The 19,469-nt window shown below is 36.9% G+C and overlaps 1 protein-coding gene across 1 annotated transcript in view; it reads left to right on the top strand.

The window, feature by feature from the left end:
- The window catches only part of LOC139730507 (uncharacterized), a 217,118-nt gene that overhangs the window by 54,906 nt on the left and 142,743 nt on the right, over positions 1-19,469 (top strand). The window contains 6 exon segments of the mRNA XM_071641346.1: positions 674-793; positions 2,024-2,143; positions 2,583-2,702; positions 5,648-5,767; positions 18,225-18,344; positions 18,830-18,949. Coding sequence (XP_071497447.1) covers positions 674-793; positions 2,024-2,143; positions 2,583-2,702; positions 5,648-5,767; positions 18,225-18,344; positions 18,830-18,949 — 720 coding nt within the window.

The following is a 19,469-nucleotide window of genomic DNA, read 5'->3' on the forward strand; positions in this document are numbered from 1 at the left end:
GATTTGAGGGACCCAATTGTGAATCGGGTACTTTTGCCTTACTGTTTCTTTGATTTGCATTATTTTTGTTTAAGGTTGTGAACTTTGAATGTGTCAAGTGCCTAATGTGTATATCCTACTATATTTATCTATCTATTGCATAATTGTCTTGTTCAATTCTACAATAGTCTGTGAACAGCTCATATTATTTTCATTCATTTAACAAATCATTCTTTGTGTTACATTTCAAATCTCAATATCCTTCATTCCTACATCATATTCTCCATATCTCTGGTAACTTCTATGCTAGAAATCCTCCCCTGTGCCTCCAACCCATGTCAGAATGGAGCAACCTGTTTTGATCACAATGGTGGCAGTGGATATGTCTGTCTCTGTCCTGCTGGATTTGAAGGAACCAACTGTGAATCTGGTACTTGACCTTACACTGTTTTTGTTTAAGTTGCATTATTTTCTTGTAAGGTTGTGAACTTTGGCTTTGTCAAGTGCCAAATGTTTCTCTGCTGTTATCAAATCTATGGATTGCATATCTCTCTTGTTCAATTCTACATCATAGTTTGTGAACATCTCCTCTATATTTCATTGATTTATCAAATCACTTCCTAATCTTATATAAGTCACAATACCCTTCATTTGTATGTCATATTCTCCATATCTCTGGTATCTTCTCTGTTAGAAATCCTCCCCTGTGTCTCTGACCCATGTCAGAATGGAGCAACCTGTTTTGATCAGAATGGTGGCAGTGGATATGTCTGTCTTTGTCCTGCTGGATTTGAAGGAACCAACTGTGAATCTGGTACTTTCCCTCCCAAAGTTTCTTTGAGTTGCATTATTTTCTTGTAAGATTGAGACCTTTAATTCTCAGCTGCCAAATGCTTCCGTGCTAATGTTTAATCCATCTATGTAATGTATTATCCTTGTCATTTCATTGTACATCTTAGTCTGTCAAAATCTCGTATGTTTTTCATTAATTTTGCTGATCACTTCTCAATCTTGTATGTCAATCTCCATATACTACAAATTATCCTACACAATGTCCTATCTTCTCATTCAATTCTATAGTTACCTCCGCCGAGGGAGATTTTGTTTTCATAACTGTTTGTTTGTTTGTTAGTGTGCAAAATAACTCAAAAAATTGTGAACAGATTTGGATGCAACTTGCAGGAAAAGTTCAGAATGACACAAGAAACAGATGATTAAATTTTGGTAGTGATCTGGAAATTTTTATGGATTTTATGAAGGATTTTTGATATTTTGGCAGGTAGGGTCAATGAACTTGGGAGTTCAAATTGCGCATCTTTGAGGTTTTCATACCCGCTGTAAAGTGCGCACTCTAGTTTATTTAGAGCGAGGGGTGCGGCGCAGCTGAAGGTCGATCACAAAAGGCTTCTATATCGGGAATGTGGGCGATTTTCAGCATGCATATGCATGCAAATCACCGATATCTATGGAAGAACAAGGTCATTGGTGGAAATGAATTAGCTGCTTGGTGGAGGTCTGTGCTCTCAGAGTGCTTCTCTAGTTTAGTCTGTAAACACCTCTTTCTGTATGTATTTCACTGATCACTTCTCAATCGCGCATGTCAATCCTAGTACCCTTCATTTGTATGCCATATTCTCTGTATCTATGGTATCATCTGTGCTAGAAATCCTTGCGTGTGCCTCAAACCCTTGTCAGAATGGAGCAACCTGTTTTGAAAGCAATGGTGGCAGTGGATATGTCTGTCTTTGTGCTGCTGGATTTGAAGGACCCAATTGTGAATCTGGTACTTTTCCCTTACTGTTTCTTTGAGTTGCATTATGTTCTTGTAAGGTTGTGAAATTTGACTTTGTCAAGTGCTTAATTTTTCTGTGCTGATATCCAATCTATCAATTAGATATCTCTCTTGTTCAGTTCTACACCAAAGTCTGTGAGCATCTCCTATATATTTCATTGATTTAACAAATCATTTTCTACTCTCAAATAACTCTCAATATACTTCATTTGTATTTCATATTCCCCATATCTCTTGTATCTTGTACGCTAGAAATCCTCCCCTGCGCCTCCAACCCATGTCAAAATGGAGCAACCTGTTTTGATCAGAACGGTGGCAGTGGATATGTCTGTCTTTGTCCTGCTGGATTTGAAGGAACCAACTGTGAATCTGGTACTTTCCCTTCCATGTTTGTGTGTGTGTGTGTGTGTGTGTGTGTGTGTGTGTGTGTGTGTGGGTTTTTTTTTTTAGTTGTATTATTTTCTTGTAAGGTTGAGACCCTTAACTGACTACTGCCAAACGCTTCCATGCTGTTGTTTAATTCTTGTACATAATGTATTAAGTATCTTTTTCATTTAATTCTACATCTTACTCTGTCGACATCTCTTGTGTTTTTTCATCAATTTTGCTGATCACTTCTCAATCTTGTATGTCAATCTCAATATACTACAAATTATCCTACATAGTATCCTGTCTTCTCATTTGATTCTACGGTTTATTCTGTGAATGCCTAATATGTATTTCACTGATCCCTTCTCAAGCTTGTATGTCAAGCTCAGTACCCTTCGTTTGTATGTTATATCCTCTGTGTCTATGGTATCTTCTGTGCTAGAAATCCTTGCGTGTGACTCCAACCCATGTCAGAATGGAGCAACCTGTTTTGAAAGCAATGGTGGCAGTGGATATGTCTGTCTTTGTGCAGCTGGATTTGAAGGAACCAACTGTGAATCCGGTACTCTCCCTTTACTCTTCCTTTGAGTTGCATTATTTTCTTGTAAGATTAAGACCTTTAACAGTTAGATGCGGAATGCTTCCATGCTGAAGTTTAATCCATCTACATAATGAAGTGATTATCTTTGTCATTTCATTCCTCATCTTAGTCCATCAACATCTCCTATGTGTATGTTTTTCATTGATTTTGCTAATCACTTCTCAATCTTGTATGTCAATCTCAATATACTAAAAATTATAGTACACAATATCCTATCTTCTCATTTTATTCTACAGTTTAGTGTGTAAACACCTGTTAATGTATTTCACTGATCACTTCTCAATCGTACATGTCAATCTCAGTACCCTTTTTTTTTTCATATTCTCTGTATCTATGGTATCTTCTATGCTAGAAATTCTTGCGTGTGACTCCAACCCATGTCAAAATGGAGCAACCTGTTTTGAAAGCAATGGTGGCAGTGGATATGTCTGTCTTTGTGCTGCTGGATTTGAGGGAACCAACTGTGAAACTGGTACTTTGCTTTCACAATTTATTTCCTATTGGGAAGAAAACTATCCACTTGAATCTGTTGCCAAATTGTTGCCTTCTCAGTTGCATATTTCATTACATCCCTTCATTGTCGTATGTGTGATTACTCGGTCTTAGATCACCATTGCATTCTCAATATCATGGACTCTTATACCTACACATATTGTATAAATTTTATCTCTATCATCATTTCAAAATCTTGCATCTTTTGTGTCCATCCTATCACTAGTATGTATTCTGCGCTCACCTCTGTTCCCTCATAATAAAAAATCCTCCCCTGTGCCTCCGACCCCTGTCAAATTGGAGCAAGCTCTTTTGATCAGAATGGAGGCAGTAGCTATGTCTGCCTCTGTGTTTGCTGGATTTGGGGGAACCAAATGTGAATCTGGTACTTTTCCCTTACTGCTTGTTTTCTTCTGTTTCATATATTTACCATGTCGTGACTTGTTAATGTCTATGTGTGTGACATAGCTCTCTAACTTTTATTTGCTATCTATTATTTTGTCTCCTACGTATCACAATTAACCCTTTATTTTCTTCATCTATGTCATATCTCCTTTATATCAGAAATCCTTGCCTGTGCCTCTGACCCATGTCAAAATGGAGCAACCTGTTTTGAAAGCAATGGTGGCAGTGGATATGTGTGTCTCTGTCATGCTGGATTTGAAGGAAACAATTGTGAATCTGGTACATTTCCTTTATTTTTCCTCTGAGTTGCATTATTTTTTTGTAAGATTGTGAACTTTTTGTAAGATTATCAAATCTATTAGTTATCTTTATTGCTCAATTCTACACAATAGTCTGAGAACATCTCCTATATATTTCATTGATGTAAGAAAACATTTCTCAATCTTATATAAGTCACAATATACTTCATTTGTATGTCATATTTTCCATATCTCTGGTATCTTCTGTGTTAGAAATCCTCCCCTGTGTTTCTGACCCTTGTCGAAATGGAGCAACCTGTTTTGAAAGCAATGGTGGCAGTAGCTATGTCTGTCTTTGTCCTGCTAGATTTGAAGGAACCTACTGTGACTCTAGTGCTTTCCCTTTCAAAGTTTCTTTGAGTTGCATTATTTTCTTGAGACATTTAACTTGAGACCTTTAACGGTTGAGACCTTTAACTGTTAGATGTCTCATGCTTCTATGCTGATGTTTGATTAATCTTTATAATATACTAATTATCTTTGACATTCTATATCATAATCTGTCAACATCTCTTATGTTTTTCATTAATATTGCTGATTACTTCTCTGTCAATTTCAATATAGCCCAAATTATCCTTCACAATATCCTATCTTCTCATTTGATTCTACATTTTGGTCTGTACACACCTGTTAGTATATTTCACTGATCACTTCTCATTCTTGCATGTCAAGCCTAGTACCCTTCATTTGTATGTCATATTCTCTGTGTCTATGGTATCATCTGTGCTAGAAATCCTTGTGTGTGACTCCAACCCATGTCAGAATGGAGCAACCTGTTTTGAAAGCAATGGTGGCAGTGGATATGTCTGCCTTTGTGCTGCTGGATTTGAGGGACCCAATTGTGGATCTGGTACTTAACCTTACTCTGTTTTTCTTTGAGTTACATTATTTTGTTATAATGTAGTAACTTTGACTCTGTCAAGCCCTGAATATTTACGTGCTCATTTAATACCCCATTTCCTCTTGCAATTCTACATTATAGTCTGTGAACATCTCATATATTTCATTGATTTAACAAATTACTTCATTATCTTATATAAATGTCAATATCTTTCATTTGTACTGTATATCATATTATCCATCCTTATCATATCTTCTATGTTAGAAATCCTTGCGTGTGCCTCCAACCCCTGTCAGAATGGAGCCAGTTGTTTTGATCACAATGGTGGCAGTGGATATGTCTGTCTTTGTGCTGCTGGATTTGAAGGAACCAATTGTGAATCTGGTACATTACTCTCACCATCTCATTTTTATGTAATGTCATTATCATGTTGTCCCCTCTTGAAATCTTTAGTTATGACACATACAGTACATGCTGTTTAGCTTATTAGCAATGTCTTAGATATTTTTTCTTCATTTGGACTCTTGCTCCTCAAGTCCAGCCATTTTTGTATTGGCTCTTATTTCCTATCGAACTTTGACCTCATAATTCTGTATCCTGTTTTCTATGTCAACAATTTTAGCATGTACCTCAAACCCTAGTCAGAGCAAAGAGACCTGTTTTCATCACAGAGTTGGTAGTGGTTTTTATGTCTATGTTTTTGAAAGAATCAAATGTGAGAATGGGACATACATTAAGTTGACGCCTTTTGTTATTAATCTCTTTGAGTACCTAACATTGATCTCATTGCTAATCTGTCTGTGTCCTTAAAATGTAATCTCATTATGTTCATTGTGGGTTTTTGTATGTTTTGTTATCTTTTGCATTAGTAATTCTACCGTGTGCATCCGACCCGTGTCAAAATGGAGCAACCTGTTTTGACCAAAATGGTGGAAGTAGTTATGTCTGTCTCTGCACTCCTGGATTTGAAGGAACCAACTGTGAATCAGGTACATGTACTTTACATTCCCTGTTTGTTTCTGTGTTGCTATCAGGTCAAACATTGTAGATTCAACCATGTTTACTTAGTTTCATCTAATCAAGTACTGGTATTGTATTCATTACTATTCATGTTTCATGTCAATGTTTTTGTGCATGAACCTCTTTCTGTTGCATGCTATAGCCTGCCTACATCTTTTTTTTTCTTTTTTTTTTGCTACTTTCATTTTCGTATTATACTCTGTATGTGTTTTCTGGTATCTTTCATTTCAGAAATCCTTGCCTGTGCCTCCAACCCATGTGAAAATGGTGCGACATGCTTTGAACAAAATGGCGGCAGTGGATATGTCTGTCTTTGTGCTGCTGGATATGAAGGAATGAACTGTGAATCTGGTACATAATATTCATCCCTACTTTTCTCTATTTTACATCTCTCTTCTACCAAGTATTCACATACTGCTCGAGATATTGTGTCTTCTAAAAGTTTGTAAATTTGTTGTGTTGTTACCCAGCCTGTTGTGACCAATATAAAAATGCATAGCATGCCATTCGATCAGTGCAGTTTTGTATTCTTTTCCTGCTGCAAATTCTGGACCTCAAAAACGCCTTATTACAATGTAATACATACATGGAAAGCAGTACATTCTTCAGCTCCAAAATATTTGCAAAACCTTGTTTCAGAATACGTCCCTGGCAGAAATCTCCGTTCATGTAATAGTAAACAATTAACAGTTAAAAGAACAATCTCGACTCTCGGAGAAAAAGCCTTTGTTTCTGCAGCCCCATCTCTCTGGAACGCTCTTCCACTGAGGATCCAATCAGCAGAGACCATTGAAACATTTAAAAAGCTTTTGAAATCACATATGTTCGTATCTTGTTTCGATTGAATTTTCAACGAATTGTTCATTGGTGTGTATATCTCTACCTATCTCTTTCTTCTTTTTCAACCTTCTTATGTACAATTATGACTACGATGTATGCTATTCTTTTCATAATTACGTCCCTCTGCGCCTCAGAATAGGATACTAGATCGAAGGCGCATTACAAATGCTGTACTTATTATTATTATAATATAGCTTTGTATCTTTGTTACAATTATATCAATACCACTGGTGACTAGTAACAGACAGAAAAAGTATATACCATGTATCTATCAGTTCTCTGTTTGTAATGATTTGGCAAAACTTCTCTTGATAGGAAGATTTTCATCAACTATTCAATATCTTACTATTTTTTTGAAGTCATACTGGTATCTCTACATCATCTTCTGTAATCAGTTAAAATGATTAATTTTCTGTTTGTAGTGATATGTCAAAGCTTCGCTTGGTAGGAAGACTTTCATGAACAAGCATTCTGCTAATCTTTTAAAGTCGTATGCCCACACCATTTCATAAGTCTGTTGTATGTTTGTCGATGGTACATATCTTGTCTCTACTGTTGTAGTAATGTAGAAGTATTCTCTCTCCCTTCTGTATCTCATTCACTAGAAATCCAACCCTGCGCTAGTAATCCATGCCTGAATGGAGCCACATGCTTTGCCCATGCGAGTGGTTCAAACTATGTGTGTCTCTGCGCATCCGGCTTTGAAGGAACCAACTGTGAAAATGGTACACACCTTTCTCATATGCCAAACATCCCTTCCTGTCCACCATACTGTAGTTTTCATTCTCCTTGCTCAGCATTCTACATGTCGATCACAGATAAGTAATGTGATCCGCCATATGATAAGTCGGACATTAATATGACTGTACTGTGACAACCACCGACTCGAATGAGGATTTAAGCACAGTATGAAGGGAAAGAGCTGTGCAAGTGTTATACTTGTGCAAATATTTCTCCCATGAAAGGAATCCTTAGTCTGTCAAATTTATATTTTTGATATTTCAAGAGCTAGAAAGGTCTCTTCATGCCACCAAGACTGCTTTCATCTTAGATAAACAGAGCCAATGTACAGGTACAAAATACATATGTAGGTAGTCATGTTTGCATTGCCTTGATTGCACATCAGTGATCTTGATAATATTTAGGACTCTATTCACACTTGAGACCTGGAATTCTTTCTAGAGTAACAGATAACTTACTTCATAATTTTATTTGACCCCATGTGTCTATGATGTAATCTAACAAGATTGTGTGTTTTGTTTTGTTTTGTTTTTTATTTGGCTGATACATTGTAGTGCAACCATATAGATAACAGAAAGGTATTAAATCTCACTAATGCCAATTGCTCATCAGCAGCACACCAGGGATCACCACTGTTTTTCAATTAAACAAGTTTGAATTTTTTTTTTCATTTCGCTGATATAAAAGAAATGCTAGTTTCATTGCAATCACAAGTGGGTTGAATTCATTACATAGAGTTCTACTTTGAGGCATCGCATGGTTTTCCTTTTCTATAAACTGCACTTTCAAAACTCATCTAATTTTTTTCATCACTGCCAGCTGTCCCACCATGTGCAAGTAACCCCTGCGTCGAAGGAGCCACATGTGTTGAGGACCTCGCTAATCAAACCTACACCTGCATCTGCGCGGATGGCTTTGAAGGCACAAACTGTGAAACAGGTATTTTCTACATTCTTTTTTCACTGCAAATTTTTCTCCTGAGCATAATTGAAGTGGGTTTAGCCAAACTGCACTTCTCATATGGAAAAAAAATAATGCTTTTTCAAGTAAAAGGAAAGTTTGTCATGGTTTGCTCAGGAAGGAAAAGCAAATTAAATATGCAGTATTTATGTATTTCTACATAGGAGTGCAAAGAGCAGAGACTCCAACTCTCCCGTTTTCGATGGGAGATCTCCCGCCGAAAACCCATTTTTGCCAAATCTCCCGTTCTCCCGTTTGAGATTTAATTTCTCCCGCCCTGGCTCTTTGTCTCCCGTTGGAAAGGATTTCTTACATATTTCTATCGTATGTTGAAAAAATAAGTCTTAGATAGCACCAGAGAGCATCTAGAACCCTGGGAATTTCGCGCTTTGCATACATCAACTTTGAGTCTCCCGTTTGCTAGGGGTTTCAGGCGGGAGAATCTCCAGATCAGAAGGTACTTTGGGTTGGAGTCTCTGAAAGAGGGGAAAAGATCTGTAATATGTGAGAATTTTTCCTTAGCTTACTTTTAAAAAAAAGTATTTGAACTTATGGAAGAAGATAAATACTTGTGTCAGAATGCTTGAACTCCTGCTCTTCACAGTCTCCATTACATGTAGTTGCTGATTAGGGCTTGTATCAATGTGAAGGTTTCTTACACTTGTATTCAAATGTCTTTGCAGTAATGCCTCTTCCTAACTCAGTGAACTCATGCAACCATTAAGAAAGTAATTAACTTTCAATGTTAAAGAATCTGCTGTCTGAATTATGTGAGTGTGAAATCTACGACATTTGATGATAGTTTGTTTTTGTTTTGTTTTTAAATGGCACCAGCATTATGGAAAAAATCCCCCCTAAATATGAGACATATTACAGAATTTGACAAATTGAAATCTGTGGTAAAAAAAAGACCTCATCCTTTCTGATAATTGTTGGTTATGTTAGTGATATATGGATTCTGTATATGCATAATTTTTGTTTTTGTGTATATGCAAGGAGACTAATGTATGGAATTATGCATTTCGGAGATGTGAATAGTAATATCATCATTAATTATCTGCCTTGGTCATGCTGCCTTGTCAAAGTCATACTGTATGATTTTTTCTCTTCTGCAGAAATCATTCTGCCCTGCTCCAGCGACCCCTGTCAAAATGGAGCTACATGTTTCAACCAGGCTAATGGTGTCGGTTACGTCTGTTTATGTGCTTCTGGCTTCGAGGGCGCAAATTGCGAAAATGGTATGTTCTGGATTTTGTGTGATCTGAAACCTCACTGTCCAACTGGGCCCTGTTTCATAAAGCTGTTCGTAAAGTTACGAACAACTTACGAGCGACTGGTGATCAGTTCTGATGTGCTATACTTATTAGAATTTCCATAATTCAGCACAAGAACTGATCACCAGTCGCTCGTAAGTCACTCGTAACTTTACGAGCAGCTTTATGAAACACCCCCAGGACACAATTCTAAGTGCTTGGATTCTTCATGTCCAATATTTAAAAACTGTGGTCAGTTTAAACTGACACACCAAGATAAACATATCCTACATGTACAATGTACATGTATGTGATATAAAATGTGTGTAGTTATCACTTGTGTGAAATAGGACTTTATGTTTTTATTACATTTATGCATACTTTTGTTGCAGATATTAGGTACAAAATTGTATGCTCTGAACACACCCAGCATACTTCAGAGTATTGTAATCAGCATAGTAATTTTTGGAATCACCCGATCTCTTTGAAATGCTGCGTAATGACTCAGTAGATGTACATCATCCTCCTTCTATTGTGTGGATTCATAATCTTTCCTGTCATCAAACCCTTTGCTTTGCACATTGTATGATGGACTTGTACTTGTTCTCAAAACGATACTTTGCAGTGTTCAACTTTCTGCAAATCATAAGAAAATTTCTGAGTAGCTGTTTGTCAATTATGTAGTCGGTGCCTGCTCTATCATGCACTGTACTGGATTATGCAACAACAAATACTAAATTATCCAGAGCGCCATTTTGTTTCACCGAGGCCACAGGCCGAGATTAATTAGAGCTGCATGAGGGATAATTTAGTACCACAGGTATTTGAAGTTCTCTGGTGCATCAATAGAGCATGTACCAATTGTTATAGTACATGTAATTAACTCTGCAATCTATAGTTTGTACATGCATTTTCTGTACACGACGTAGGTCTGGGCCCTACTAGATCTACTACCGATTTTATATAGATACAGGATGCAAAAGCGTATCTGTACATTGTACAAAAGGAATCCCAAATTCCACAAAAATTGATCCCCCAATGGTAGCAATTGTAAACAAATGACTCATCTCCTATTTATTAATGTGGGATTCTCTGTGCCAAAATAAACGGTATCTACGGCACAGCTGTGCTCTGCATCAGAATTATCACACAATCACGTAATGCAATCTAACCAATCACAATGCATGTTGTACTTGACCTTTTTACTATATTCTGCTCTCACACTCTTTCAGAGATGCTACCTTGTGCCTCCAATCCCTGTCAAAATGCTGCAATATGTGTGGATCAAAATGGTGGCAGTTCATTTGTGTGCATTTGCCTACCTGGATTTGAAGGACCAACCTGCCAGAGTGGTATGTGTGATTTCACATTATAACATCTCATCAGACACAGGTGTACTACAGGATTACGGAACGGACATATACAGACCCTACATTTATTGTGCTACGAACATTTATTGGCTCATCTGTATATCACTCATAATATTGAGGTGCATTATTATATCATCATTGTTATGGGTATTATATATTTGGGTTTGTTTTGAGTCTCCCAACATGATTATGTGACTAATACACAAATTTGTGGAACAAATGTGAGAAACAAATTATTCGTAAACTTAAAAATTGAGCTAGTGATGTGTGGTATTTCACATCAGTTTTCATTCCATCAGTGTCAGTTGCTGTGTCCTGTCATTCTATATTCCCTCTTCATCAGAAATCCTCCCCTGTGCCTCCAACCCATGTCAGAATGGAGCAACCTGTTTTGATCAGAATGGTGGCAGTAGCTATGTCTGTCTCTGTCCTGCTGGATTTGAAGGAACCAACTGTGAATCTGGTACATTTTTTTTTTTTTTTTTTGCATCTCTGTTCTGTGTGTGATCTAAGTATATAATTTCCATCTCATTGTAATAAACTTGGACTCGTGTTTGAAGCTGGGATTTACCAATGCATTTGCATCACTCATGGAGAAAGAAACATGTGCAGAAATGAAACTGTATATATCTTAAAAACCTCCTTATTCGGTCTTCAACACAAGTTCTTTTTTTTCACTAAATCCTTTATGTACCAACACTTGTATATCATACATATTATAATCTGTTTATGTATGTACATTTGTATATAGAGATACTTCTATAAATGTACATTGTATATATCTTGTATATCATGCAACACATCTGTGTTATCATATTTGCCTCACCAGAAATCCTACCCTGTGCCTCCGACCCCTGTCAGAATGGAGCAACCTGTTTTGATCAGAATGGTGGCAGTAGCTATGTCTGTCTCTGTCCTGCTGGATTTGAAGGAACAAACTGTGAATCTGGTACATTTTCTCAGCATCTATGTTCCATTTTTGCTTTATACAGTTTCTATGCACATTTTCCTAGTATTGTCATAAACTTGGACTCTCGTTCGAAGCAAGGAATTACCAGCCATTTGTTTGCTACGCTTTTGCATCTTTGATGGAGAAAGAAACATATCCAATAATCACTTTTTTACAAACATGTTGCGTAATCTTAACTCACATTCGTGCTGGGTTTCTTTCTTCTTCTTTTTTCACTAAACTCCTATATGTACCCACAGAAGTATATTATACATAATGTATTAAATCTGTATACTCTACACCTGTATATGATATACCAATCTGTATATATGCATATTGTATATCTTGTGTATTATGCAATCCATGTTATCACATCTGCCCCTCCAGAAGTTCTACCCTGTGCATCTGACCCATGTCAAAATGGAGCAACCTGCATGGATCAAAATGGTGGCAGTGGATATGTCTGTCTTTGCACTTCTGGATTTGAAGGAACCAATTGCGAATCTGGTACATTTTCTCGACATCTCTCTTCTGTGTATGCTTGTTATATGGACGTACGTTGTACCACTATACATCAGTCTACAATGTATGTTATTATAATACATCAACCAAGAATTACCTTCGTTTAAAGTACTCTTTACCATTTTTACTAAACAAACAGATACATGTATTTCTACAACATCCATTGTGTGTAATACCCTATATACAGTGTATTCATCTTGTCATATCTGTCTCACCAGAAATTCTACCCTGTGCATCTGACCCATGTCAAAATGGAGCAACCTGCATGGATCAGAATGGTGGCAGTAGCTATGTCTGCCTTTGTGCTCCTGGATTTAAAGGAACCAATTGTGAATCTGGTACATTTTCTCAGCATCTTTGTTTGTTGTGTACTCTTATATGCACATTTTTATGTGATTTGTTAAAACATGAACTTGTATCTGAAGCCAGGAATTACAAGTTTTTTGTTTGCCCTGCATTCACATGCATCTTTCATGAAGAAAAGAATGTGTCCAGAAATGATTCTTAGGAAAGCTTTCAAAAGTCTTGTTCTATCTTCAACTTTGTTTCATTTTTATTCATTGAATTGTGTACCACCACATTTTAATCATACATGTGTACCTATCACAATTATAGACCAGTTTTGTATGTATATCTCTCTCTGTATATACAGTGAATATCTATATGTATCATATATCATGCATATATATATATCTGTTGCCATATCTGCCTCACCAGAAATTCTGCCCTGTGCATCCGACCCATGTCAGAATGGAGCAACCTGTTTTGATCAGAATGGTGGCAGTGGATATGTCTGTCTTTGTGCTGCTGGATTTGAAGGAGCCAACTGTGAATCTGGTACTTTACCATCAACTTTTTCTTTTTTTTCTGTCCGGTTAATAGTTATTTTCAAATTAAATGTCGGGTATATACTGAAAATGCTGTTGTATTGTCTCCTTTTCTTTTGAATATCAGAATTTTTTCATTGTCCTTCCATAGCATGTGTACATTTATTGGTCGTATATTACCATTAACTCTTCCATTAAGTGCACCATGATTTTATCATAATTCTATCTACTATTGTGTGTCATTTTATTAACATCGGTTTCTATATTCATCTGTGTGTGTATTTCTTCTGAATTAGAAATCCTCCCTTGTGCCTCCAACCCATGTCAGAATGGAGCAACCTGTTTTGATCAGAATGGTGGCAGTGGATATGTCTGTCTTTGTCCTGCTGGATTTGAAGGAACCAACTGTGAATCTGGTACACTCTCTCTCAGCATCTCTGTTCCGTGAATGCTTGTGATACTACATATTCATCTTTGCCATTGTAATAACCAAACCAGGGCTCACATACATGTATGTTGCCAGGAATTATCAAATGTTTGTTTTGATCACTCTGAGTCTTGTGCGAAAATTATTCTGGGTAAAACCTTCAAACAGCTTGTTCAATCTTCAAGTAAAGTTCAGATTGATTTTTTCACCAAAGTCCTGTATGAACCCATGCATATATATCATATGTATTACATTTATGCATGTGTATGTATTTATATATATCCATACATACTTTCTACAATTGTATATTGTGCCATATATCCGTCTTGTCATATCTGCCTCACCAGAAATCCTACCCTGTGCCTCCAACCCATGTCAAAATGGAGCAACCTGTTTTGATCAGAATGGTGGCAGTGGATATGTCTGTCTTTGTGCTGCTGGATTTGAAGGAACCAACTGTGAATCTGGTACATTTTACTCAGCATTTCTGTTTCATTCATGCTCTCATATGCACATATTTGTGTCATTATAATCAATGAACCAGGACAGGTATCTGGAGCCAGGAGGTAGCAAATGTTTGTTGATGAGCTCCGTCACATTTTTAGTGGACAAACAAACACGTTCAGTTAAATCCTAGTACGTGTAAAGCTTCAATCTTCAACTTAAGTTCATGGTGATTTTTTTTTTCACTAAACTCATGTTTATTCCCACACATACATATCATATATATCGCATATATGCATGTACGTGTACATAATATCCAATGTACATTTATATCTATGTATATCTTGTATATCACCTTATACCTGTATATCTGTCTTGTCATATCTGCCTCACCAGAAATTCTTCCCTGTGCATCTAACCCATGTCAAAATGGAGCAACCTGTTTTGATCAGAATGGTGGCAGTAGCTTTGTCTGTCTCTGTGCTGCTGGATTTGAAGGAACAAACTGTGAATCTGGTACATTACCTCCATTATCATTTTTCTGGTCCATTGCAATATCATGCTCTAAGTAAATATAAAGTATGAATTTTAAACAGCTGTTGATTTTTGTTTTTGCATTTGCATATCAAAATTATTTAAATGTACTTTCATCATATGTACATATATGCATGTACATTAGTTGGTCTTTTGTCACCATTAACTCCTCCATGATGTATGCAACAATTTTATCAAAATTTTATTTACTATTGTATCAATACATATATTGTGTGCATCATTTTTTTTTGTATCAGTTTTTGTATTTGTATGTGTGTTTGTTCTCTGTATTAGAAATCCTCCCCTGTGCCTCCGACCCATGTCAGAATGGAGCAACCTGTTTTGATCAGAATGGTGGCAGTAGCTATGTCTGTCTCTGTCCTGCTGGATTTGAAGGAACAAACTGTGAATTTGGTACATATTCTTAACATCTGTGTGTGTGTGCTGTAATAAACATTTACTGTGTGATTGTAATGACTAGACCAGGGCTCGCATTTGGAGCCAGGATTACCATGTTCGTTTGTTTACTTTGTTTTTAATACATTTTAACTTAACAATTTTATGTCCAAAAATAATTGTGAATAAAACCTGCAAACACCTTATTCAATCTTCAACTTAGGTTCATGTTGACCTTTGCTTTAAACCCCTGTATTTAACCATGCATTTACTTATATGTCATACATACATGTATCACATATATGCCATGTATATTACTTATGTATGTACATATCTATACATACCTTGCATATGAGGCCATATATCTGTCTTGTCATATTTTCCTCACCAGAAATTCTCCCCTGTGCCTCCAACCCATGTCAGAATGGAGCAACCTGTATGGATCAGAATGGTGGCAGTGGATATGTCTGTCTCTGTGCTGCTGGTTTTGAAGGAACCAACTGTGAAACTGGTACTTTACCATCACCTTTTTCTGTTTTTGTCCAGTTAATAATTATTTTCAAATTAAATGTCAGGTATATACTGAAAATGCTGTTATATTGTCTCCTTTTCTTTTGAATATCAGAATCTTTCCATTGTCCTTTCATAGCATGTGTGCATTTATTGGTCGTATATTACCATTAACTCTTCCATTAAGTGCACCATGATATTATCATAATTCTATCTACTCTTGTGTGTCATTTTACTGACATCAGTTTCTACATTCATTTGTATGTGTATTTCTTCTGAATTAGAAATCCTACCCTGTGCATCTGACCCATGTCAGAATGGAGCAACCTGTTTTGATCAGAATGGTGGCAGTGGCTATGTCTGTCTCTGCCCTGCTGGATTTGAAGGACCCAATTGTGAATCTGGTACTTTCCTTTTGCTGTTTGTTTCTGTCTGTTTCAAATATTTACCATGTTGTGACTTTGTTAATGTCTGTTTAAAGTGTGTATCATAATTTTCTGAAACCTTCATTTCATAGCTGTCTTTCATGTTGTCTCTTGTGTGTCATGAACCCTTTACACCTTTTCTTCTGTCATCCAATTGTATCTCCTATTCTTTATATCAGAAATCCTTGCGTGTGCCTCAAACCCATGTCAGAATGGAGCAACCTGTTTTGATCAGAATGGTGGCAGTGGATATATCTGTCTTTGCCCTGCTGGATTTGAAGGACCCAGTTGTGAATCTGGTACTTCCTTCTTATTGCTTGTTTCTTCTTGCTCATTTTTATGCCGTATCAAGACTTCATTAATGTCCATTTGTGTTCGATAATTTTCTAACCTTCATGGCTTCCATGTTTCTTTTCTATAATGTGTCATCAACCTTTCACTTTCTTGTTCTATGACCTGTCTCTTGTCTATGTTAGAAGTCCTTCCCTGTGCCTCAAACCCATGTCAAAATGGAGCAAACTGTTTTGATCTCAATGGTGGCAGTGGATATGTCTGTCTTTGTGCTGCTGGATTTGAGGGAACCAACTGTGAATCTGGTACTTTACTTTCACAATTCATTTCCTCTTCAGAAGAAAAATATCTACTCGAAACTGTTGCTGAATTATTGCCTTCTCGGTCGTATGTTACACTACATCCCTATATTGTCATTTCTTGTGATTGCTCAGTCCTATATCACTATTGCATTGTCAATTTTATTGACTCTTGTACCTATTCTATAAAATTACTCTCTATTTTCATTTCAAAATCTTGCATCTTTTGTTTCCATCCTACCACCATCATATGCATTCTGTTGTCTTCTTTGTTCCCTCATAAACAGAAATCCTACCCTGTGCCTCCGACCCATGTCAAAATAGAGCAACCTGTTTTGATCAGAATGGTGGCAGTAGCTATGTCTGTCTTTGTGCTGCTGGATTCGAGGGAACCAACTGTGAATTTGGTACTTTCCTTTGATTGTTTGTTTATGTCTGTTTCATATATTTACCATGTTGTGACATTGTTAATATCCTTGTATATAACATAAATCATATATTTTCTGACCTTCTTTTGCTACCTTTTATCTTATCTCCTCTGTATTATCAACCCTTTATTGTCTTCTATGTCATATCTCCTATTCTTTATATCAGAAATCCTTGCTTGTGCCTCCAACCCATGTCAGAATGGAGCAACCTGTTTTGATCAGAATGGTGGCAGAGGATATGTCTGTCTTTGTGCTGCTGGATTTGAAGGAACCAACTGTCAATCTGGTACTTTACTTTCACAATTCATTTCTTCTTCAGAAGAAAAGCATCCACTTGAAACTGTTGCTGAATTGTTGCCTTCCCAGTTTTATATTGCACTACATCCCTATATTGTCTTTTTGTGTGATTACTCAGTCCTATGTCACCATTGATTGCATTCTAAATTTTATTGACTCTTGTACCTATTCTATAAAATTCCTCTCTTTTTTCATGTCAAAATCTTGCATCTTTTGTTTCCATCCTACCACTATTGTATGCATTCTGCTGTCTTCTGTGTACCCTCATAAACAGAAATCCTCCCCTGTGCCTCCAACCCATGTCAGAATGGAGCAACCTGTTTTGATCAGAATGGTGGCAGTGGATATGTCTGTCTCTGTCCTGCTGGATTTGAAGGAACCAACTGTGAATCTGGTACATCCTTCTTATTGCTTGTTTTCTTCTGGCTCATTTTTATGCCATATCGAGACTTCATTAATGTCTATTTTTGTTCGATAATTTTCAAACCTTCATATGTTTGTTACCTATTACATGTCATCAACCTTTCATTTTCTTCTTCTATGACATATCTCTTGTCTATATCAGAAATCCTCCCCTGTGCCTCCAACCCATGTCAGAATGGAGCAACCTGCATTGATCAGAATGGTGGCAGTGGATATGTCTGTCTCTGTCCTGCTGGATTCGAGGGAACAAACTGTGAATTTGGTACTTTGCTTCCACCATTTTCCATCTGTCCTATATCATTATCATATTGTGACTCCCTTAAGATCCTGTGTGTGCAATGTTTACCCACCGATATTGTAAGCAACACATACTCATTTTATAATCTTCCATACATTTAAGTTTGTCTCTTATCACTTCATCTCCTGCTCCTTAGTTTCTTGTTCCTTTCCAATTTGACCACATCATGCTGTATCATGTCTTTCCTGTCAGAAATCCTTGCCTGTGCCTCCAACCCATGTCAGAATGGAGCAACCTGCTTTGATCACAATGGTGGCAGTGGATATGTCTGTCTCTGTCCTGCTGGATTTGAGGGAACCAACTGTGAATCTGGTACATTGCTTTCACTCCTTTCATTTTTGTCTGTTTCATATACTTACCATGTCATGACTTCGTTACTGTCTATTCAAAGTGTGTATCGTAATTTTTTGAGTCCTTCATTTGCTATCTTTTATCTTGTCTCCTATTTATCACAAATCCTTTTCATTCTTCCATGTCATATCTCCTTTTCTTTATATCAGAAATCCTTGCCTGTGCATCCAACCCATGTCAGAATGGAGCAACCTGTTTTGATCAAAATGGTGGCAGTGGATATGTGTGTCTTTGTGCTGCTGGCTTTGAAGGACCCAATTGTGAATCTGGTACTTCCTTCTCATTGCTCTTTTCTTCTGGCTCATTTTTATGCCGTTTCGTGACTTCATTAATGTCTGTTTGCGTTCGATAATTTTCAAACCTTCATGTCTACAATGTTTGTTACCTATTACATGTCATCAACCTCTCATTTTCTTCTTCTATGACCTATATCTTGTCTATATCAGAAATCCTCCCCTGTGCCTCCAACCCATGTCAGAATGGAGCAACCTGTTTTGATCAGAATGGTGGCAGTAGCTATGTGTGCCTCTGTCCTGCTGGATTTGAAGGAACCAACTGTGAATCTGGTACTTTTCCCTTACTGCTTGTTTTCTTCCGTTTCATATATTTACCATGTTGTGACTTGTTAATGTCTATGTGTGTGACATAGCTCTCTAAATTTCATTTGTTATCTATTATCTTGTCTCATATGTATCACAGTTAACCCTTTATTTTCTTCATCTATGTCATATCACCTATTCTTAATATCAGAAATCCTTGCCTGTGCATCTGATCCATGTCAGAATGGAGCAACCTGTTTTGATCACAATGGTGGCAGTGGATATGTTTGCCTCTGTGCTGCTGGATTTGAGGGAACCAACTGTGAATCTGGTACTTTACTTTCACAATTAATTTCCTGTTCAGACGAAAAGAATCCACTTCCCTCTTGCTGCTTTTTATCTTCTGTTCAATATTTGATATTACCAATAGACTTCATACATGTCTCTGTGTGTCATGTGATTTTTTTATTTTCTTACTTTCACATTCTATTTTTCCATTTCCTCTCAATACAATGATTGTCAGTTTGAATAACCATTTCATTTGGTT

The sequence above is a fragment of the Diadema antillarum genome, unplaced genomic scaffold, assembly GCF_040938485.1.
Source record: "Diadema antillarum isolate AM-2024a unplaced genomic scaffold, OU_Dant_1.0 seq00000319_RagTag, whole genome shotgun sequence".
Lineage (NCBI taxonomy): Eukaryota > Metazoa > Echinodermata > Echinoidea > Diadematoida > Diadematidae > Diadema > Diadema antillarum.